The sequence below is a fragment of the Martes martes genome (assembly GCF_963455335.1).
Source record: "Martes martes genome assembly, chromosome: 6".
Taxonomy (NCBI): domain Eukaryota; kingdom Metazoa; phylum Chordata; class Mammalia; order Carnivora; family Mustelidae; genus Martes; species Martes martes.
The window spans coordinates 148,654,724-148,677,630 of record NC_137893.1 but is presented as its reverse complement, the minus strand read 5'-3'; the positions used below and the strand labels follow the sequence as shown (position 1 = coordinate 148,677,630).

General features: G+C 46.0%; 1 protein-coding gene and 1 pseudogene across 2 annotated transcripts; one reads left to right on the top strand and one right to left on the bottom strand.

Moving 5' to 3' along the window:
• Nucleotides 1-1,457: 1,457 nt before the first annotated feature.
• On the bottom strand, nt 1,458-1,890 carry LOC308344847 (large ribosomal subunit protein uL22-like; annotated as a pseudogene). The gene has a single exon. The product of its transcript is annotated as a large ribosomal subunit protein uL22-like (transcript).
• A 13,939-nt stretch (nt 1,891-15,829) lies between these two features.
• On the top strand, nt 15,830-16,733 carry LOC308344946 (olfactory receptor 2H1-like; the record flags this gene model as incomplete). Its single annotated transcript, XM_080806833.1, is given in 2 exon segments — nt 15,830-16,650; nt 16,652-16,733. Coding segments are annotated over 2 exon segments (903 nt in total).
• Nucleotides 16,734-22,907: the final 6,174 nt, after the last annotated feature.

Genomic DNA, 22,907 nt, shown 5'->3' with positions numbered 1-22,907 from the left:
GAAAGGTATAATACATTATATGTTAATTAATTGAATTTAAATTTTAAAAACGTTTTTTAAAAGTGAGGTTTGGCTACCATGTCGGAGGGACCATGTGGAGAGGCCCTGAGAGAACAGGCAGGTGGACCGGAATCCAGAAGAACCAAGACTTCCGGTTGAACAAACCGAGGTACTGATCATAGGAGTACAGCTGTCTTCGGCTCTGGAGTAGTCCATTTCCTGGCCAAACCCCTCCCAGTGATCCCAGCTGATGCCACATGGAACAAAAGAACACCAGCCAAACACTCCCCGTGTCTGGCTCACATTATGAGAAACCGTTCAATAGTTGTTGGTTAAGTCACCAATTTTGGGGGCAGTTGGTTCCGCAGCAGTAGGCAACCTGGAACACCCCCGTGCAGCCACTGGTGTGAGTGAAGGGAGGGGCAGAAGCAAGAATGTGGGGGGCGAGGAGATCTGAACCACCTGCTCACAGGCCTTGTGCAGCACTCGGTTCTGCTCATTTTTGATCTGGGATGTGGTATGTCTATCCAACGGTAATTAAAGCTGTAACTCCTGACCTTATCCCTTGATTGGTCCGCTAGCACCCAGCTCCTCACGGGCAGTTCCCAGCACCCCCATGGATATTCGCTGTCCCACGTCAGGAGCCCTGTCTCTACTAAAGCCCAGTAGTGGGCCAGGAGCTATCCCCTAATAGGACACACCTCTTGCAGTACACAGCATGGCTTGATCAGGAACCTGGGGTGTGTGTTGTGACTCTCTGTTGGGGCCTTACCAGCAGGAACACCACGCTGCATCTTGTCCCACCTCGGCGACCTCTACAGCCTGGGCATCTCTTGGCTGTGGTGGAGCTACTCCAGAGCCCCGTTCTGTTCTGGGATCCAGTCAGTCACTGGAAATGGTCTCGTGAACGCAAACATGTTGCCTCTGGAATAGAAGGAGGGTGTCCAGGCACTAGTGGTGTTACCATTAACTGTGTTAAATATGACAAGGAATAATGTGTTCTTTACCTTAGAGCAATGACCTGGCATGCTCCAGACCACTGGCCCTCTAGAAACTTCAGGGATGTGGAGGGCCTTGAAACGTAACAGGGTTTCTCTCCCAATCTCAGGGGTACACTGCCTTACCAATACCACCAACATATTCACCGATCCTGGCTCATCCTGCTTGTGTAATTATATATCATCAATACGGTGGAACCAAGTGAGGTTCTGTGGCGTGCCCAGAAGGCCCATACCCGGAGACCGCCCAAGCTGCCTCATATTTTCTCATGAGAGGAGTTAGATTTTCAGGCATTCTGCAAACCAGTTGTTAAAACAGCCACTATTAAAAATAAGTCATTATAAACTTTTAAGTTATATTAAAAGCACAAATAATATTTTAAAGTGATCATTTCCTGGTTACTTTATTATATTCTCTGATTTTTTTTTGCTTTTATTTGTATTTATTTTATGCAGAATTTACTCCCAGGCCATACATTTTTGCTTCTTCAGTTCTTCTGGGATAGCTTTTCCTTCCGGGCGGCCTCCTCTTCTGCGTCAGGAACAATCTGCTCTTTCTCAGTAAGGATCATCTCAGTGTGGCAGGGAGAACTCACGTGTGGTTGAATCTGACCATGAACCCAGTAACTTCTGTGCCACATCTTGGGGGCTTTGTTCACCTGGATGTGCTCAGGGACCAGAGAATCTACTGAACTCTTAAGCTCAGCATGACTCTCTGCATTTTTAAGCACGTGCAGTAAAATTCGGAACTCTTTTTGGCCCACCGGCCCCGTGTCCACCCCTCTGTTTGGCCTGGGCACACCTCCCAATGCCACCATTGTACCCAGGGAGCGGTGCACGCTGCTTCTGCAGTGACGTCCTTCAGATACTTGGTGGCTTTCCAGATATGCATATTTCTGATGGCCTGGGCAGTTTCAGGTGTGTTCTTAAAGTGAACATGAAGATTTGAGCTTCTTGATTTGCATGATTTTGTAGGGTTTTCTGGGTCAAGTGAATAGTGAACTATTTTCAGAGATAACCTCAGACTGCTTATGGGACGAGCTATATTTTATGCTAAACTATGCTTACTGACACCTATTGTGTCTGTATGATTTTAAAAAAAACACCATAATACACTGCATGGGGGTGTGTTACTGTGTACAGCTCTCCAAATCTGCATTTTCAGTAAAGTTACACTTTTACTGGAAGCTTAAAATCAGGCGTGGTAGAAACAGTCACGCTACAAGGGTGCCTGGGTGGCTCAGTGGGTTAAGCCTTTGCCCTCGGCTCATGTCATGATCTCATGGTCCTGGGATCGAGCCCACATTGGGCTCTCTGCTCAGCAGGGAGCCTACTTCGCCCTCTCTCTCTGCCTGCCTCTCTACCTACTTGTGATCTCTCCCTCTCTGTCAAATAAATAAATAAAAATCTTTTTTAAAAAATTAAAAAAATAGAAACAGTCACACTACAGAAATCAGCAAACAGGACAAATCATGCTTTTCTGCCTGTACTGCCAGCACATGCTGTCCACGTCCCTTTGGGCCACATTACGATGCCAGAGTTATGATACAGTAACATAAATGTATAGTTGTACACATGTCATGTAGAGGCAAACTGCTCTTCGTCCTCCATCCTGTACTTAAAAACACATTCATCAGTAGCCAAGAGCCACATGTCAGAGCCCCAAGCTGTGTTAATTAGGCATGACAGCTGCAGTTAGGACAACCATCAGGTTGAGTTCCTCGTGGCCTACTGTCACCTTCCAGGATCTGGTCTGGTATTTGTAGGGACCAGAGGGGTCAATGAAGGGGACATGATAGGAACAACCACCTCCTGCATCCATTTAAGTGGCATCAACCTCCACTATTTCCTTTAGACTGTGATATTGCTCTGGACTTAGTGTCTTTGTGGAGAAGGGGGTACAGATTTGGGGCTCCCACTCAGCATCCTCCTACCATATCACTTACTCCACTGGTCCAAGAACAAATGTGGCAATTCTGCCAAATACTGGGTGTTCCAACTAGACATTCAGGGACTATAAGAATGACTAGTAAGGGGCACCTGGTTGGCTCAGTTGGTTGGGTGACTGCCTTTGGCTCAGGTCATGATCCTGGAGTCCTGGGATTGAGTCCCGTATCGGGCTCCCAGCTCCATGGGGAGTCTACTTCTCCCTCTGACCTTCTCCCCTCTCATGCTCTCTCTCAAATAAATAAATAAAATGTTAAAAAAAAAAAAAAAGGAATGACTACGAGGTAGGTCCACAGACCTCACAGAGCCACTGTGATTTGGGCCAGGGTGCCACTGATCAGCTGATCCCATGATTCCCTACTGCAATGAAGGACAGGCATGTTCGTGACTCAGCTATGCTGTATGACCCTTAGACTGTTCCAGCCCTAGGGTTTTGTAGTTCTGTGCTGCTGCAATCAGTCCAACTCAGACAGAAGTCGATGGGACAGAAGGAAGTTGAGCACTTTAAAAAGTAGGATCCTACATAGTTGGATCAGAGGCTTAGAGGAATATCTAGAAGCCTGGGGGAGTCTCTGGGGTGGGAGGGTGGATACCTCCTTGTTCTTCCTGACAGAAAGAAGCAGTGGGGGACCGCTTTACCCTCCACAAGGATAGTAAATGCTGGCACGGTTCCTCTAGATAGTCCCCTGCCTCTCTACAATAATCAGGAGCTAATTGTCTTTGGACTATGGGACCCTAGGGTCTTAATAAAATTAATGAGCTCGTTCCCCCATGGGATGGGAGTCATGCAATCCCTCCCTCCAGCACCAGATCAACACTTTTACCTCCCATGCCCCTGAAACAGCCTACCTTCTCCCCAGCCAAGGGAAAAGGCTGTTCACAAGCAGGGGCCTCGGACTTCTGGGCCCTCCCCTTCCCTGCAGGGACGTGGTTGGCTGAGGTTGGCACGCAGCCCTTGCAGCCAGCCCACTTAGGTTTAGATGTCAGCTCTCGTGCTCACTGATCGGACTGTGGCAAGGGATCTCATCTGTCTCTGCTTCAGACTCTACATCAAAGGGAGAGGACACCCAGAGTCACTGTGTGGGTGATGAGATGCGTGCTGGTGTTTGGCAACCAGCTTAACTGGGGCAGATACAGCCCCCCGTTGAAGGGCTGGCCAATTTCCATGGCATAAATATTCCCACAATGGCTAGTCCAAGCTACCAATGGTTTAACTCTCTCACAAAAGTCCCCAAAATTTAACAGTCAGGAGCTGTTATGAACCAGTTCCAGCACATCTCATGTCCGTGTGCCTAGAGAAGTGCCTGCTGGCAAGCAATAGCAACCCTCCATAAGACGAGGGACCCAAGGGCCCATTCCAGGCTACCCACTCCTCTCTGGTATGTCTCCCTCTTGATGTCCACAAGGAGGCACCAGTGGAGAGTTTTGCCATCACAGGCGGCAGAGGGGACTTCTTTTCGCCCTCTTAACATTTTTAATAACAATAAACCACTCAAAAGAAGAGATAATAGGGCTTAAACTTTTATATTACAAAGGAATTTCATTTCCTCATCAATCTTGGTATTTACATAATAGCCTGGAATTGTAAAATGAAAAATCAAGCCAAAGCAAAACAAAAAGAGAAACCATGTTAAAGTGAAAGGCAAAATGGTGATACTTTACATATGAAGTAGAAAATGAAATTGATGCGCAGACAAATTCTGATTCTGCAACAGATGAATACAAAGACTTCTAAGGGATTCACCTCAATCGAACATGTTAATTAATGAAAATAACAGCATTGTCTGGAGGCAAAAGTTCTGGACTCAGTAGGTGGAAGTAAGGACCATAAATCAACCAAACATCATCATTAGAACCCTACTTCCCTTCTACTATCTTCAATGAAGGAAGTAGTAAAAGAGGTGGTAATCCATCTTCAGGATGGGTAAAAAAGTTCAGGACCCTTAGCAGGAAATGTTGGAAATTCCAAAAGAGACTTCATGCCCTTGCTTATTTCTTATTTTGTTACCCTTAGCCTATCCATACTCACAGACAACCAGACTATGCTCAATGGCCTATCAATGAACTTATAAATTACTATATACTGGTGCTATGGATGATAAGTGTTATTTGGGGTATACAGATACTAATAAGCAGGACTAAACCACAGAATTTATGACAAATCTCTCAGCCTTCCAAAGGCAATAAGTTTTTTAAACATACTCAGGGAAAATATTTTTTTAAAAGTTTAATAAAACCATATTCATTTTTATTCCCAGCTAAATTTTATTTCATTTTTTTATTATTATTATGTTCAGTTAGCTAACATACAGTACATCATTAGTTTTTGATGTAGTGTACAATGTTTCATTAGTTGCATGTAATACCCAGTACTCATCACAACACGTGCCCTCCTTATTGCCCATCACCCAGCTACCTCATCCCTCCACCCACCTTCCCTCCAACAACTCTTTGTTTCCTAGGGGTTAAGAGTCTCTCATGGCTTTTCTCCCTCTCTGATGGCTTCCCGTTCAATTTTCCCTCCCTTCCCCCATGGTCCTCCATTCTATTCCTTCTGTTCCACATATGAGTGAGACCATACAGTTGTCTTTCTCTGCTTGACTTATTCAACTCAGCATAATAACCTTCCAGTTCCATCCACGTCAATGTAAATGACAAGTATTCATCATTTCTGATGGCTGAGGAATATCCATTGTATATATGAACCAAATCTTCTTTGTCCATTCATCTGTTGAAGGGCATCTCAGCACCTTCCACAATTTGGCTATTGTGGACATTGCTGCTATGAACATTGGGGTGCAGGTGCCCTTTCAAATCAGCACATTTGTATCTTTAGGGTAAATACCCAGTAGTGCAATCCTGGGTCATAGGGTAGCTCTATTTTTATCATCCTGAGGAACCTCCATACTGTTTTCCAGAGTTGCTGTACCAGCTCACATTCCCACCAACAGTGTAAGAGGGTTCCCCTTCTCCACACCCTCACCAACACTTGTTGTTTCCTGTCTTGTTAAATTTTGCCATTTCAACTGATGTAAGGTGATATCTCAATGAGGTTTTGATTTGTCTTTCCCTGATGGCTAATGATATGGGCAATTTTGTCATGTGTCTGTCGGCCATTTGTATGTCTTCTTTGGAGAAGTGTCTGTTCATGTCTTCTGCCTCTTTCTTGAGTGGATTATCTGTTTTTGGGGTGTTGAGTTTGAGAAGTTCTTTATAGATCTTGGATACCAGCCCTTTATCTGAAATGTCATTTGCAAATATGTTCTCCCATTCCATGGGTTGTCTCTTTGTTTTGTTGATTGTTTGCTTTGCTGTGCAGAAGCTTTTTTTAAAAGATTTTATTTCTTTATTTGACAGACAGAGATCACAAGTAGGCACAGAGACAGGCAGAGAGAGAGGAAGGCGGGGAGAGAGAGAGAGAGAAAGAGAGAGAGCCTGAGCAGAGAGCCCAATGCGGGGCTTGATCCCAGGACCCTGGGATCATGACCTGAGCTGAAGGCAGAGGCTTTAACCAACTGAGCCACCCAGGCACCCCTGTGCAGAAATTTTATCTTTTGTTTCCCTTGCCTTTAGAGATGTGTCTTGCAAGAAGTTGCTGTGGTGAAGGTGGAAGAGGTTGCAGACTGTGTTCTCCTCTAGGATTTTTATGGATGCCTGTCTTACAGGGAGGTCTCTCATCCATTTTGAGTTTATCTTTGTGTATGGAGTCTGAGAATGATCCAGTTTCATTCTTCTTCATATGGCTGTCCAATTTTCTCAGCACCATTTATTGAAGAGACTGTCTTTTTTCCATTGGATATTCTTTCCTGCTTTGTCAAAGATTAGTTGACCATAGAGCTGAGCATCCATTTCTGGGCTCTCTATCCTGTTCCATTGATCTATGTGTCTGTTTTGTGCCAATACCATCCTGTTTGGTAACCACAGCTTTGTAACAAAGCTTGAAGTCAGGCATTGCTATGCCCTTAGCTTTGGTTTTTTTTTTTTTCAGCATCCCCTGGCAATTCAGAGTCTTTTCTGGTTCCATACAAGTTTTAGGACTTTTGTCTCCAGCTCTGTGAAAAATGTCAATGGCATTTTGATGGAAATGGCATTGAATGTGTAGTTTGCTCTGGGTAGCATAGACATTTTCACAATGTTTATTCTTCCAATCCATGAACACAGAATATTTTTCAATCTCTGTGTCTTCATCAATTTCTTTCATAAGTGTTCTGTAGTTTCTAGAGTATAGTATGTTTACCTCTTTGGTTAGGTTTATTCCTAGGTATCTTATGGATTTTTGTGCTATTGTAAATGGGATGGATTCATTAATTTCTCTTTCTTCTGTCTTGGTGGTGGTGTACAGAAATGCAACTAATTTCTGTGCATTGCTTTTGTATCCTGCCACATTGCTGAATTGCTGTATGAGTTCTAGTAATTTAGGATTGGAGTCTTTAGGGTTTTCTACATAGAGTATCATGTCATCTGGGAAGGGTGAGACTTCTTAACTTCTTCTTTGCTGATTCAGATGCCTTTTATTTCTTTTTGTTGTCTGATTGCTGAGGCTAGGACTTCTAGTTCTATGTTGACCAGCAGTGATGATAGTGGACAGCCCTGCCATGTTCCTGACCTTAGGGAAAAGCTCTCAGTTTTTCCCCATTGAAGATGATATTCGCTGTGGGTTTGCCATAGATGGCTTTTATGATATTGAGGTATGTACCCCCTACCATACACTGTGAAGAGTTTTGATCAAGAAAGGATGCTGCACTTTGTCAAATGCTTTTTCAGCATCTATGGAGAGTATCATATGGTTCTTGTTCTTTCTTTCACTAATGAATCAAATCACATTGATTGATTTGCAGATGTTGAACCAAATTTGCAGCCCAGGAATAAATCCCACTTGGTCATGGTGTATAATCCTTTTACTGTACTGTGGGATCCTATTGGCTAGTATTTTGGTGGGAATTTTTGCATCCATGTTCATCAAGGATATTGTTCTGTAATTCTCCTTTTTGATGCAATCTTTGTCTGGTTTTGGGATCAATGTAATGCTGGCCTCATAAAATGAGTTTGGAGGTTTTCCTTCCATGTCTATTTTTTGGAACAGTTTCAGGAGAATAGGTATTAATTCTTCTTTAAATGTTTGGTAGAATTCCCCTGGAAAGCCATCTGGCCCTGGGCTCTTGTTTCTTGGGAGATTTTTGATGACTGCTTCCATCTCCTTACTGGTTATGGGTCTGTTCAGGTTTTCTATTTCTTCCTGATTTAGTTTTTGTATTTTATATGTCTCTAAGAAGGCATCCATTTCTTCCAGATGGTCAAACTTGCTGGTGTATGTTGCTCATAATATGTTTTCATAGTTGTATTTCTTTGGTGTTGGTTGTGATCTCTCCTCTTTCATTCATGATTTTATTTATTTGGGTCCTTTATCTTTTCTTTTTGATAAGTCTGGCCAGGGGGTTATCAATCTTATTCTTTCAAAGAACAGCTCCTAGTTTCGTTGATCTGTTCTATTGTTCTTTTGGTTTCTATTTCATTGATTTCTGCTCTGATCTTTATTATTTCTCTTCTCCTCCTAGGCTTCAGCTTTCTTTGCTGTTCTTTCTCTGGCTCCTCTAGGTGTAGGGTTAGGTTGTGTATTTGAGACCTTTCTTGTTTCTTGAGAAAGGCTTGTATTGCTATATACTTTCCTCTCAAGACAGTCTTTGCTGCATCCCAAAGGTTTTGAACAGTTGTGTTTTCATTTTCATTTGTTTCCATGATTTTTTATTTTTGGAAATTTGTTTCCATGATTTTTTTTAATTCTTCTTTAATTTCCTGGTTGACCCATTCTTTCTTTAGAAGGATGCTCTTTAGTCTCCATGTATTTGAGTTCTTTCCAATTCTCCTCTTGTGGTTGAGTTCTAGTTTCAAAGCATTGTGGTCTGAAAATACACAGAGAATGATCCCAATATTTGGTACCAGTTGAGTCCTGATTTGTAACCCAGGATGTGATCTATTCTGGAGAATGTTCCATGTACACTGGAGTACAATGTGTATTTTGTTGCTTTGGGATGGAATGCTCTGAATATGTCTGTAATGTCCATCTGATCCAGTGTGTCATTTGAAGCCTTTATTTCCTTGTTGATCTTTTTTTTTTAAAGATTTTATTTATTTCTTTGAGAGTGAGATCACAACTAGGCAGAGAGGCAGGCGGGGGTGGGGGAAGCAGGCTCCTTGCTGAACAGAGAGCCCGACATGGGGCTTGATCCCAGGACCCCAAGACCATGACCTGACCTGAAGGCAAGGGCTTAACCCACTGAGTCACCCAGGCCCTCCTCCTTGTTGATCTTTTAATTAGATGATCTGTCCATTTCAGTGAGGGAAGTGTTAAAGTCTCCTACTATTATTGTATTATTGTTGATGTGTTTCTTTGATTTTGTTATTAATTGGTTTGTATAATTAGCTGCTCCCATATTAGGGGCATAAACATTTTAAATTATTGGTGTCTTCTTGTTGGATAGACCCTTTAAGTATGATATACTGTCCTTCCTCATCTCTTATTATAGTCTGTGGCTTAAAATCTAATTTATCTGATATAAGGACTGCCACCCCAGCATTTTTTTGATGTTCATTAGCATGGTAAATGGTTTTCCACCCCCTTACTTTAAATTTGGAGGTGTCTTTGGGTCTGAAATGAGTTTCTTGCAAACAGCATATTGATGGGCCTTGTTTTTTTATTTAATTTTATATATTTATTTGACAGAGAGAGCAAGAGACACAAGCAGGCAGAGGAGCAGAGGGAGAGGGAAAAGCAGGCTACCCACTGAGCAGGGAGCCCAATGCAGGGCTCAATTCCAGGACCCTGGGATCATGACCCTGGGATCAGGACCCTGGGATCATGAGCTAAAGACAGTCACTTAATCAACTGAGCCACCCAGGTGCCCCTAAGTCTTGTTTTTTTTAATCCATTCTGATACCCCATATCTTTTGATTGGAGCATTTAGCCCATTTACATTCAGGGTAACTACTGAAACGCATTAATTCAATATCACTATATTGCCTGTAAGGTGACTGTTACTGTATATTGCTCGGTTCCTTTCTGTTCTTAGGCTCTCTCTTTACTAAGAGTGACCACTTTCAATATTTCCTGTTTGGTGTTTGCAAATTCTTTTCATTTTTGTTTGGTCTGGAAGCTTTTTATTTCTCCTCCTATATTCAATGACAGCCAGCTGGATATATTATTCTTGGCTGCATGTTTTTCACATTTAATGCTCTGAATATATCATGCCAGTCCTTTCTGGCCTGCCAGGTCTCTCTGGATAGGTCTGATTCCAATCTAATATTTGTACCATTGTATGTTACAGACCTCTTGTCCTGAGCTACTTTCAGGATTTTCTCTTTGTCACTGAGACTTGTAAAGTTTTACTATTAGATGATGGGGTGTTGACATTTTTATTGATTTTGAGGGGGGTTCTCTGTGCCTCCTAGTTTTTGATGCTTGTTTCATTCCCCAAATTAGGGCAGTTCTCTGCTTTAATTTGCTCCAATATACCTTCTGCCCCGCTCTCTCTTTCTTCTTCTTCTGGGATTGCAATTATTCCAATATTGTTTCATCTTATGGCATCACTTTTCTCTTGAATTCTCCCCTTGTGATCCAGTAGTTGTTTATCTCTCTTTTTCTCAGCTTCTTTATTCTCCTTCATTTGGTCTTCTATATCATTAGTTCTCTCTTCTGCCTCATTTATCCTAGCAGTAAGAGCCTCCATTTTTTATTGAACCTCCTTAATAGCTTTTTAAACTTCAATTTGGTTAGATTTTAGTTCTTTTATTTCTCCAGAAAGGGATTTTATTTCTTCAGAAAGGGATTCTCTAGTATATTCTATGCTTTTTTCAAGCCCAGCTAGCATCCTTTTTTTTTTTTTAAGGATTTATTTATTTATTTATCTGACAGACAGAGATCACAAGCATGCACAGAGAGAAGGAGGGGAAGCGGGCTCCCTGCCCAGCACAGAGCCTGATGCTGGGCTCGATCCCAGGACCCTGGGATCATGACCTGAGCCGAAGGCAGAGGCTTTAACCCACTGAGCCACCCAGGCGCCCCCCAGCTAGCATCTTTATAATCATCATTCTGAAGTCTAGTTCTGACATCTTACTAATGTCCATATTGATTAGGTCCCTAGCAGTCAGTACTCCATCTTGTTTGTTTGTTTGTTTTTAAGATTTTATTAATTTATTTTCCAGAGAGAGCTCAAGATTACAAGCAGGCTCCCTGCTCTTGTGGGACTTGATGTGGAGGAGCCCAATGTGGGACTCAATCCCACAGCCCTGGGACCATGACCTGAGCTGAAGGCAGATGCTTAACCAACTGAGCCACCCAGGCGTCCCTCTTATTCTTTTTTTTTTTTTTTTTTTGAGGTGAGTTTTTCCACCTTGTCATTTTGTCCAGGGAAGAATAGATGAATGGGAGAACAAAATGCTAAAATGGTAACAATGACCCCAGAAAAATATACACTAACCAAAATCAGAAGAGACTCAAAACTGGGGGCAGGAGAAAGGGGAAGAAAAAAAAATATTTAGGCTGGTGAATAGAACAGAGCCACACGCTTGATTTTGGATGTATTTTGGTCTGTTAGAAGAAATTGACTTCCAAAATTTTAAAGAAAGAAAAACTTAAATATATACAAAAATAAGGGTAAACACGATGAAGGGATAGATTATGACTGTAAAGATGAAAATTTAAAAAGATTTTACGGGGGCGCCTGGGTGGCTCAGTGGGTTAAAGCCTCTGCCTTTGGCTTGGGGCATGATCCCAGGGTCCTGGGATGGAGCCCTGCATCAGGCGCTCTGCTCAGCAGGGAGTCTGCTTCTTCCTCTCTCTCTGCCTGCCTCTCTGCCTACTTGTGATCTCTGTCTGTCAAATAAATAAATAAAATCTTAAAAAAAAAAAAAGATTTTACAAAAGGAATTAGAAAAGAAGTTGGCTGAAAAAAAAAAAGAGAGAGAGAATGTGACCAGGCTAGAGACTAGACCAAAGCCATACACTAGATTTAAGGTATATTTTGGTCTGTTGGAAGAAACTGTATCCCAAAATTTAAAGAAAGAAAAACTTATACTAATACAAAAAATAAGGTTAAATACAATGAAGGGATAGACTATTACTATAAAAATGAACATTATAAAAGGTATCAGTAAGGGATGCCTGGATGGCTCAGTTGGTTAAGCAACTGTGTACAGCTAAGGTCATGATCCTGGAGTCCTGGGATTGAGTCCCGTATAAGGCTCCCCACTCAGGAGGAAGTCTGCTTCTCCCTTTGACCTTCTCCCCTCTCATGCTCTCTCTCCCACTCTCTCAAGTAAATAAATAAAATGTTTTAAAAAATAAAAAATAAAAAGGTATTGATAAGATAAACTAGTTAAAATAGGAAAGAGGAAAAATTCAAAAAAGAGAAAAAGAGAAAAATAAAATTTTTTAAAATTTAACTTTGAAAGACTAAAGGATCATGGGGGAAAATCCATGAATTCTATGTGTTGCATTCTTGTATCTCTGGAATTCCACCATTTTCATTGATCTGTGAACTTGGTCTTGGCTGGATGTTCTTGCTGATCTTCTGGGGGAGGGGCCTGTCATCGTGATTCTCAAATGTCTTTGCCTGAGGCAGAACTGCACCACCGTTGCCAGGGGCCAGCCTAGGCAATCTGTGCGGTTTAGGTCTTGGGAGCTTTTGTTCCCTGAGCGCTTTCCGTAGAGTTCCGGAGGACGGGAATGAAGATGGCGGCCGCCTGGTCTCCCACCTGGAGGAGCCGAGAGCTCGGGGGCCCACTCCTCAGTGCGCCCTCAGAGAAAAGTGCTCAATCCCTCCAGTCTCCCTGGCCTCTGGCCGCGCTCCGAGCTCACCCGGCCTGTAGCCGAGCGTTTCTGTCTCGGGCGCATGGCCCTGTTTGGAGTCTCCAAACCCAGCAGATTCCTGCCACGCCCTCCCACGCCACTCCTCCTGGACAAGGAGGGGTTCTCCCCAGATCTGCCACTTGTGGGGTCCCTGCTCCAAGAGCAGTGGCTTGTGCCACAGATCACAGTTTAAGGTAAGCCCAAGCTGAGAGCCCCCACCTCGGCTCCGTCTCTGCAGCCGGCTTCCCCACTCTGATGCCTGGGGGCTCTGTCACACTCAGACACCCCTGGTCTTTCTGTGAGCCCACAGGTCCTGAGACCACACTTCCCCTCGAGGGCTCCGTCCCCGCTCAGCCTCTGGGGCCACGACTCTCAGTGGAGCAGACTTCTAAAAGTTCAGATTTTGTGCTCCGTGGCTCCACCACTTGCTGGGAGCCAGCCCCTCCCCCACCCCGAGGTCTATCTTCCTGTATGTCGCCTCGGCTTCACTTCACACATCCTACCTACCAGAAAGGGGTCGCTTTTCTGTTCCTAGAGTTGCTGCTCTTCTTCTCTTCAATCTCTTGTTGAGTTTGTAGGTGTTCAGAGTGGTTGGATAACTATCCAGCTGGATTCCTCGGACCAGATGAAATTTAGGTCTCCTACTCCGCCATCTTGCTCCTCCTCTGAAAAGCTCTCAGCTTTTCCCTGTTGAGAATGATACTTGCTGTGGGCTTTTCATAGATAGCTTTTATGTTATTGAATTATGTGCCCTCTATCCCAATATTTTGAAGAGTTTTACTCAGGAAAGGATGCTGTATTTGGTCAAATGCCTTTTCTGCATTAATTGAGAGGATCATAAGGCTCTTATCTCTTCTTTTGTTAATGTGACCCATCACACTGGCAGAGGGGATTTTAATCTGACTGAGGGTGAGTAGAGAATTTGTTCTTTTCCTAGGAGACATCAGCTCCTACCAGCCCCCAGCAGTGGAGCACCAGAGTGGAAGTTAACCACGGTCTACACTCCTGGCCCTGGAACCCACTGGCTGGGTGACCTCAGCCATCTCTTCACCTCCAAAACTGTTTACTTCCTGATACAGATGGACTAAGAGCATCTTGCTTGCAGGGCTGCTGAGAGATCCAGGTGACTGGGCAGCTGTGAGGCATGTAGGGAGCATTCCACACCTCCTGGTTACTAATAGCTCTGGATCATCACAAACTCCTTTGAGTGGGCCCCCTCCCCCGACCGGTGCCCTGGCTCCCAGCACACTGCTGGCTGGTGCTCGTGGAGCCCAGGGAAGGATCAAATGCAGAAACCACTGAATGACTGTGTCAAGGGGAAGAGCCAGGAGCAAAATGGTAAGTGAGAGAGTGGAGAAGACAGAGACAGGGAGAAAAGGCGAGGGGTCACTAAGGAGAGGCCCTCTACAGAGACTCAGGAAGGAGGTAGGGGAGCACCAGGAGAACGAGAAACTCAGAAATGCAAACAAAGCGATTAGGGCGAGAGCTGAGGAATAACAAGAACCGCGGGCTGCTGTTTTGGTGATAGTAACTGCATATCACAAAGAAAGCAAAGGAGGGGAGACTGCTCCTTGGCATGAGATTTTGTTTGGGGGAGATGAGATGTTCTGGAGGCTGATAGTATTGGTTGCACAATAGCTAATATACTAAAGCCACTAAACTATACACTTCAAATTGGGTCTATGTAAACTCTATCTCCAGACAGAAAAAGGAATAATGGGAAATGCAGCATGCTGGTCCCATTTGGGGTGTGCGCACACGCGAGCACCACAGATACTTGAAACATGTGCTCGGTTCTTCATGGTCATGCCAGAGGTTGATTTTCTTACTCATTAAACTGTAGAGATGTGCTTTACTTATGCTTTTTATGAATGCATAAAAATATGACAAAAATTTAAAATGTGTCCTAAAAGGGAGAAAACATGGGAGAAAAAGAACAAACCGAGGAAGATACTGGAGCAGAAATATCTAGGAGAAGGAGATGCAGCAGGATAGGAGCCTGCATCAGGAGATGCTCAGGCCGCCCTGCAGTCTGCCCAGGCACTTCTGCCAGCCGGCCCCACCCCAAGCCCTCCCTGAGGCTGGAGGTCGGCTCAGGCTGGGGAGCTGCCAATGGCCTCAGCCTCCTGCCCCAGCTCTGACTTGGCCTTCTATGCCCAATGTTCCTCTTTTTTTTTTTTTTATAGAAAACATAGTCACCTCCTCCAGGGTGTTTCCCTGATATAGCCAACCAAACCGGTCTTTCGCCGCCTTATAGACCCTATTCCCTCACTCAGTATGCTGGTATCCCGACCTTGAAGGCTCAGGGTCTTTGATAATGACTCTGTGAAGTGCTCAGTGGTTTTAATATGCTTGGAGTTATGCCTGCCTCCCACCTGTAAGTGTCTCAGGGCAGTGACTGAACATGTGGGCCAGTCCCCCCAGCCAGACAGCTGGCTTGGCTACTTGAGCAACCAAACAGCTCTGTGAATGGGGTCATTACACACAAAGGGAAAACCTCCCTCACAGATACAACACTCTGTCTCTAAGGCTCCCCTGCAAAAAAGATGCGCAGAATAGATGTGGTATAAAGAGCTCCACAACATTCCCCTGACAGAGAGATGATGAACTCTACGTAGATAGCTTATAATCTGAAAATCCACTTGAAAATACATGACTTTGCTGGCTCTTCCAACAAACATAAGGACAACAAAACACTTAGAATAGGACGCAGAGGCGCTCCATACATGTGGTGCTGAAGTGCTTCATCAGCTCACACCTGCATGCTTTCCACCAGCCTCCTTTATGCTCAGCCATCAGCCCAAGGCCCCAGAAGACAGCTCTGTCCATCTGTCAGCACGTCCTGCTGCCCCCATGCCTGCTGGACCACACTGACCAGGAGGGATGGGAGGGGAAGGAGCTGCTGAGGGTGGTGTGCCAGGAAAGGCCACTGGTGGGAAGAGGGGAAGAGAAAGGTGCACCTGCTGTGACCTGACCAGTACCAGCTGGGGTCTCAGACGATAGCTTGGAACATCCCTCCAGACTGGGGCAGGAAGAGGTCATGGCCACCCAGAGCTCCCCTGGCGGCTTCCTCCTTCTGGGTTTCTCTGAACACCCAGAACTTGAAAGAATCGTCTTCGCAGTTGTCCTCACTTCCTACGTTCTGACTCAGGTGGGCAACACCCTCATCATTCTGCTGCCCGTGCAGGACCCCAAGCTCCACTCCCCAGTGTACTTTTTCCTCTCCAACCTGTCCTTCTTGGACCTCCGCTTCACCATGAGTTCCATCCTCCAGATGCTGGCCAACCTCTGGGGCCCAAAACCCATCAGCTTCTTTGGCTGCTCTGTTCAACTCTTCATCTTCCTGTTCCTGGGGACCACTGAGTGCACCCTCCTGACAGTGATGGCCTCCGACTGCTATGTGGCCACCTGCCAGCACCCCCACTACACCACCATCATCCAGCCCTGCCGGTGCCAGCAGCTGGCATCCGTGGCAGGGGTCATCAGGCTGCTGGAGTCAGTAGTCCAGACACCACCCCCTCTCCGCCTGCCCCTCTGTTCCCATCGGCAGATGGAGGACTTCGTGTGTGAGGTCCCAGCTCTAATCACATTGTCCTGTGGGACCACCACCTACAATGAGATCCAGATGGCTGTGGCCAGCACCCTCATCCTGGTCTCTTACTGTGCCATTGCCCGAGCAGTGCTGAGGATTAACTCTGTGGAAGAGTGCAGAAAGATGTTTGGGACCTTCTCCTCCCATCTCACAGTGGTCACCCTCTTGTACAGCTCAGTCATTGCCGTCTACCTCCAGCCCCAGAGTTCCTATGCTCGCAAAAGGAGCAAGTTCTTTGGTCTCTTCTATGCTGTGGTCACTCCAGCACTTACCCTCTCACCTGAGGAACAAGGAAGTCAGGAGAGCCTTCAGGAGGTTGCTGGGGAAGGACAGGGACACAAGGCGGAGCTGAGTGCTGCTCCGTGTGCTTTCCAGTCCAGAGGAGGTCCTCGTGCCATTGGCAGGAAGCCTGTGTTCCCCACATCTGTGCCCTCCCCCACGGTGCCACGCCAGTGGATGATGGCCACGTGTGTGCATGCATGTGTGCTTGCATGTGCCCTACCTGTAAGGCAGAGACTGGAAGTGGGCTGAGGTGGGGAAGGCACCGATACGTGCAACAGGAGAGATTTCAGATTATCTCCTCTTTGATCTATTTTGTCTTTAATGGTCTTTGCCTTCACCATGATGTGCCTACACCATCTGTCCTAACGGTTTCACACCCACTTCTGATCCCTGCCACACCATTTTCTTCTCCCTTCAGTTTTTCCCACACTTCCTTCTGTGTGTTTTGCATTGTTCATTCATTTCCTCTTCCCAAATGACAGCAGGAGGGGGAGCTGAGGCCAGTCAAGCTCTGAAACCAGACCAGGAACACAGACTTTAGATCTAATATCCAAGCCATGCAACCTCTCTTAGGGTACTCAGATGTCCCCGCACCTTCAGCCTGGGAACAGAGTAGCCTCGGGACAGAGAGGGGAGAGTCACTTGAGTGCCTGCATTTCACACACACACACACACACACACACACACACACACCAGGGTCCACATCAGCACCTGCATTTTACCACCCATCCCCACCCTAGAGGTCACCTTGGCACCAGCATTGCTTTCCCTGGTGTCCACGGGACACCTTGGTGTGGACATTCCTTCCTCCAGCATCCACAGGTCACCTCAGTATGGATATTCACTCCCCTGGTGTCCACAGGTCCCTTCAGTGTGGACATTCCTTCCCTCAGTGTCCACGGGTCACCTTGGCTTCTCCATGCCTTCCCCCAGTGTCCACAGGTCATCTCAGTGCAGGCATTCCTTCCTCCAGCATCCACGGGTCACCTAGATTTCTCCATGCCTTCCCCAGCGCCCATGAGTCACCTTGGTATGGACATTCCTTCCCCCCACGTGCACGGGTCACCTAGGTGCGGGCGTTTTCCTCTGGGCACCTAGGCCAATCTCAGAGCCAGGAGCGCCCCCACCGCGGGGACTGAGCAGGAACATGTCCACCAGGTGGACCCGCAGGGCTTCTCCTGGAGGTCATCATCAGCCCCGCACTCTGCCCAGGCTGATGGAAACGGTGACATTTTCGTCACTGAGTGTGCACTGATTAGGGTACTCCAGGTACCATTTACGTGATTTACACGTATTGATGCATTTAATCCCTGTCACACCATGAGGCGGATCCTAGCTTTCTCAGATGCACAGAGTCTTTCATAAGACACAGAGCTAAGCAGCAGCTTCAGGTCAGCGATCTGTCCCCAGGAGGCTGACTCAAGTCTCTACATCTTTAACCCCTTTTGGTAGAAACAGTGCTTCTACTGCCCAAGTAAGAAGTCTTAGCTTCTCAGTAAACTTTGAGGAACTCATCCCAATCTAGAAACATATCTAAACCAATTTTGCATCCAAAGGAAGTTTCCTTCCTGGGAATAAGAATTTATTGAAGGCCTCAAAGCATCCCATGTGATCAAGAAGCCGTAAGTGGTTGGAAGTTTTGTTATGGCTCATGGTATGCGTTCCTGGCTTAGATGCCCCAGAAGGCTTCAGACTCCCAGAAGGCAAGGGCCTTGCGGAAAATTGGCACCCAATTAATTCTATGAATGAATGAATGAATGAATGAATGAATCTCTCCAAAGAATGCATATGGCTTTCTGGAGATCCAAATCGCACACATGCTGTCTCTCAGCTTTTCCACGGCAATGACAACACCAAATTCTCTTTGGTGCATGCTGATGAAATAAGAAAATGGGAAAATCCTACTTTTATTCTAATCCCAACACAAAATGGCTTTGGCGGAACATTTTCTCCTTGCATCAGCACACAACAGCAGACTCAACTCCGTGTTCATCCTAAGCCTCCTAAGCCATCCTAAGCCACGGGCAGTAACCTTATTGTCCCCTCATCCTCCTATCAGACCACGTCCTGATCTTAATGTAGATCCCCCAGCTGATATTAATATCCTAATCTCATCCCTGCAAGTACTACTGACCCTGACCTCACTTTTCAGATCATGTCATCTCTTTTTCTCATGACCCTCCACCTTTTCTCACCCGCACCTGCTCTTCCGCTCTGGTCGCACAGAAGCCTGTGGGGGACACAACAGAGCCTGACATGAAGCAGTCTGAAAGGAACTGTTTTAATGAAACCTGACGTGTTGAATAAAGGGCTTAACACAGGCTTTAGAACTAGCATTTCAATCTGAATTAATTCTCCGTGTGACATTATCTACTCAAAACGTCAGGAGAAAATCTATGCTAAACTTAACAATAATCCTCGAAGTGTGCAGGGAAGACAGAGATGGTTGGAGACAGATTTCCAGCTTACGTAACTGAGTGTGAGGCTGTTAGCCTTACGAGTCAAACCCACCAGTTATCTCACCAGCACAAGATGGGTTTACTCAGGGATTAAAAAAAAAAAAAAAATGCAAGGGCGCTTGGGTAGCTCAGTGGGTTAAGCCTCTGCCTTCAGCTCAGGTCATGATCTCAGGGTCCTGGGATTGAGCCCTGCATCGGGCTCTCTGCTCAGCGGGGAGCCTTCTTCCCCCTCTGTCTCTGCCTGCCTCTCTGCCTACTTGTGATCTCTGTCTGTCAAATAAATAAATAACTGTTGGGTCCATGGTCAAAGGAGCAAGACTGATACAAATTGAAGGTCAAGCAAAGCTTTATTTCACTCCAAGCATCGAGAATCAAAGTGACTGGCCAGGGCCGTCTCTTGCAAAGAGGCGACCCCTCCCAGCCTCATAGACTAACTTTTATAGAGCAAAGACCATGTGGTTGAGCCTGGCCACACACAGGTGGCCAATTGAATTACAATTCACCCTATAGTAGTTATTTGAACTAGCCTATCACTCTGGTCAGAATTGGCGCCCAGAAGGCAGGGCCCACATTCTTGGGTGGTTAGGGAGGTGTTTCCTGATTGGATGTCTCCACCTGGCTTGGCTCATCCTTGTATTCTCAGCTCTGTTACCTCCCCCTGACCTGACACGTCCTGGTATATGGGCTCTGTTATCAGGGGCTGGTCAGTCATATTTTTCTGGTTTCCCAGACTTGTTTCTAAGTAAGTTCCCCTGGGGGGGCGGCAGGCAGGATCAATCTAAGTTTACTGCATAAACAACAAAATGGCTCGCTCTGGCTAAGCAGGCCCTTACAATAACATCTTAAAAAAAAAATGTAATCTAGGACAAAGGAGATTCAGCAAAATGGTACACAAGTCCAGGAAACGCAGGAGAGTTACACTTTTTTTTTTTTAAGAATTAAAGGGCTGAGTGGAGAACGCTGTTAGGAACTAGCAGTCCATTGCGGTAAGCTGGGGATTCGAAGTGTGGTGGCTTTTCACTGCCTGAGCGGCTCTAGGGGCAGGGGCTGAGAAGGCTCCCTCCATCCTGCTGGAATAGTAGAGGGGTATCCACCCGTGAGCTCCCCTCCCTGTCTTTCTGTCAGGTCTGTTTGTCACCAGGAGAGGCGGGGCTGACAGCTCGCACTGCTGGCCTTCCAGCCCAGTTGGGGTGAGCTCTCCCATCTCCCCTCACAAGAAGCCCAGAACAAAAGAACAAAGTGCGTGAGTGCCTGGGTGTGTGGGAAGCAGAGGGTTCTTCCCAGAGGTCTGAATCTCTGCAGAGGGAACAAAATTAATACAAAATATTTACCAGTGTCTCATGTGTAAAGAGCTAAACGGTCTTGTGCATGAGTGATGCGGGAGCAGCAGGCAAGCTGAGGACGAAACGGGCGCTGGCACCCCACCATCCCCCCCGCCATGGGTATGTGTGACATCCTCAGGCACTCCGGCGGCCCTAAAGGAAGAACAAATAGTTAGCTTGTAGATCACAGTCCTGCAAGACGAGTCTCCCTCAGTTTGCAAATGTCTTAGCGATCTACAAGAACAAAGCATTTCTATCAATGGCTTAGCTTCCAGAAGGAAATGTGGATACAATTAAATGTCCTTGGAACCTGCAGCCCATGACAGATTCTTGAAGCAGGCAGAGTGCAATGTTTCTCCAGGAAGCTTCCAACTGTCTTCTTGTTAATGCCTTGCTAGAGGGGGAAACAACCTTAACTTGACAATGGCAAGGCCTCCTGGTATCCTGCGAGTCTTCTTTAACACAGGAAAATCTTTTTGAAACCTCCCTTTTCCTTACCTCCCCAACCCCATAGTATATAATCACCGCCCCTCGCAACCCCGGGGGCAGCAGCTCTTTCTGCCCACGGGTCCTGTCCCCATGCTTGGTACCAGCACAAAAACAAACACGTAGACCCACCATTTTGCACCAAAGACGTCTCAAGGATTCTTTCTTGGCTCCAGACCTCACCCCAACGAACCCCACCTATATTCCAAAACCCCATCATGAGGCTGGGACGCTGTGGGAGAAGGGTCACCCCAGGGAACTGAATGATTGCAAAGGAAGGTAGGGATTGTGAACTGGATGAAACTGGAAAAAGGGATCCCTCCCCAATGCTTGAAGCCTGTAAGATTTAGGTCCCATGAGGACAGGCACGTACCTGCCCACCTAGTACAGCACTTGAGTTGGAAGCCTTTAAGGGGTGGCCTTCAAGAACTCGGTTTTAGCAGCCTCCTCAAGCAGGAACAGCAGCTCCTTCCGACGGCCTCACTGAATCATGAGTAGACATGCGTGCACAGAGCCCAGCTCGCACTGCACCCCCCGGCCGCCGGTGGAGCCGGGCTCCTATTGTCCTATGCAGAGTTAATCATGCACCCCCGGAGGGTACCAGAGGTCACCTCCAAAAGAGGCCTCTTTGGCATGTGGATTATTTTGAGTTAAGGCCTGTTGAGGATTTAATAACAGGCAAAGTCTCCCTTTTGCAAAGCAGAATCACATTTCTAAAAGTGCCTTCCTCCCTGAACTCCCGGAGGAATCTTCACACCTTCTGTCAATGGGGAAGTCATCAACTTAAATCTGTGTAACAAACCTAACTCTGCAAGCCTCCTTCACTACTCCTTCCCTGACTTCCTTCCTTAGCTGCCCTCAACCACCCTTTCCCTTTTGATGAAGTTCTAGAACCTGGGTGAGGTTCGGTGGGCTGAGGTCCGGAGCCAATGACCAAGAAAGAATTCTTGAGACATCTTTGGTGCAAAATGGTGGTTTATTAAAGCACGAGGACAGGACCCATGGGCAGGAAGAGCTGCTGCCCCTCGATCCTGAGGAGTGGTTGATTATATACACGGGAGTTGGGTAGGTGAGAGCAAAGGGGATGATGTTAGCCTCTAAGGAATTTTGGAAGCAAGGTCTCCAGGACCTTAAGGGGCTAGCTATTGTTGGGAGAAAGGTTATTTATTACTAGTAGTAAAAACCTTCTTGTGAGACCCTTTAGATGTATATCAGTGGGCCATATGCTTGGGAATGATTCTCGACACTATCTTGGAGATCTAGAGATAAAGTTTCACATTTCTCCTATCAAGCGTCCTTGTTAGTGAGATTTGGGTTTAGAAGAAATTTAACTTTATTTAGGGCTTGAGGAACTGAGTTATTTGCCTCTGGAAATTGTGCTATTGGTAAGGTAACTTGTTTATGGATCTCTAGGACATTGGTAAACCAAGGGAGACTCCTGTCTTGCAGGATTGTGATCTCCGCAAGTTAACTATTTGTTTTTCTTTTAGGGCAGCCAGGGGTGGCTGAGGAATGTCACGGCGGAGAGGGGGTGCAAGGTGCCAGCTTTTGCTTTGTTCTCAGCCAGCCTCCTACTCCCTGGTCACCTTTGTTTGGCCTAGAGTGGTTAAGCCCCACTGGTAACTGGCCATTAGGGTCCCTCATCACTGGGGGGCCCCGTGTGTGTGTGTGTGTGTGTGTGTGTGTGTGTGTGTGATGCAACGTTCAAGATGTGTTTGACCATAGCATTGAGGGTCCATATCTGGGCCCTCTACTCTGTTCCACTGGTCTATGTGTCTGATTTTGTGCCAGTACCATGCTGTCTTGATGATCACAGCTTTGTAATAGAGCTGGAAGTCAGGCAACGTGATGCCCCCAGCTTCGGTTTCTTTTTCGACATTTCCTTAGCAATTTGAGGTCTTTCCGGTTCCTTACAAGTTAGGGTTGCTTGTTCTAGCTCTATGAAAAATGCTGTTGGTATTTTGATCGGGATGGCAT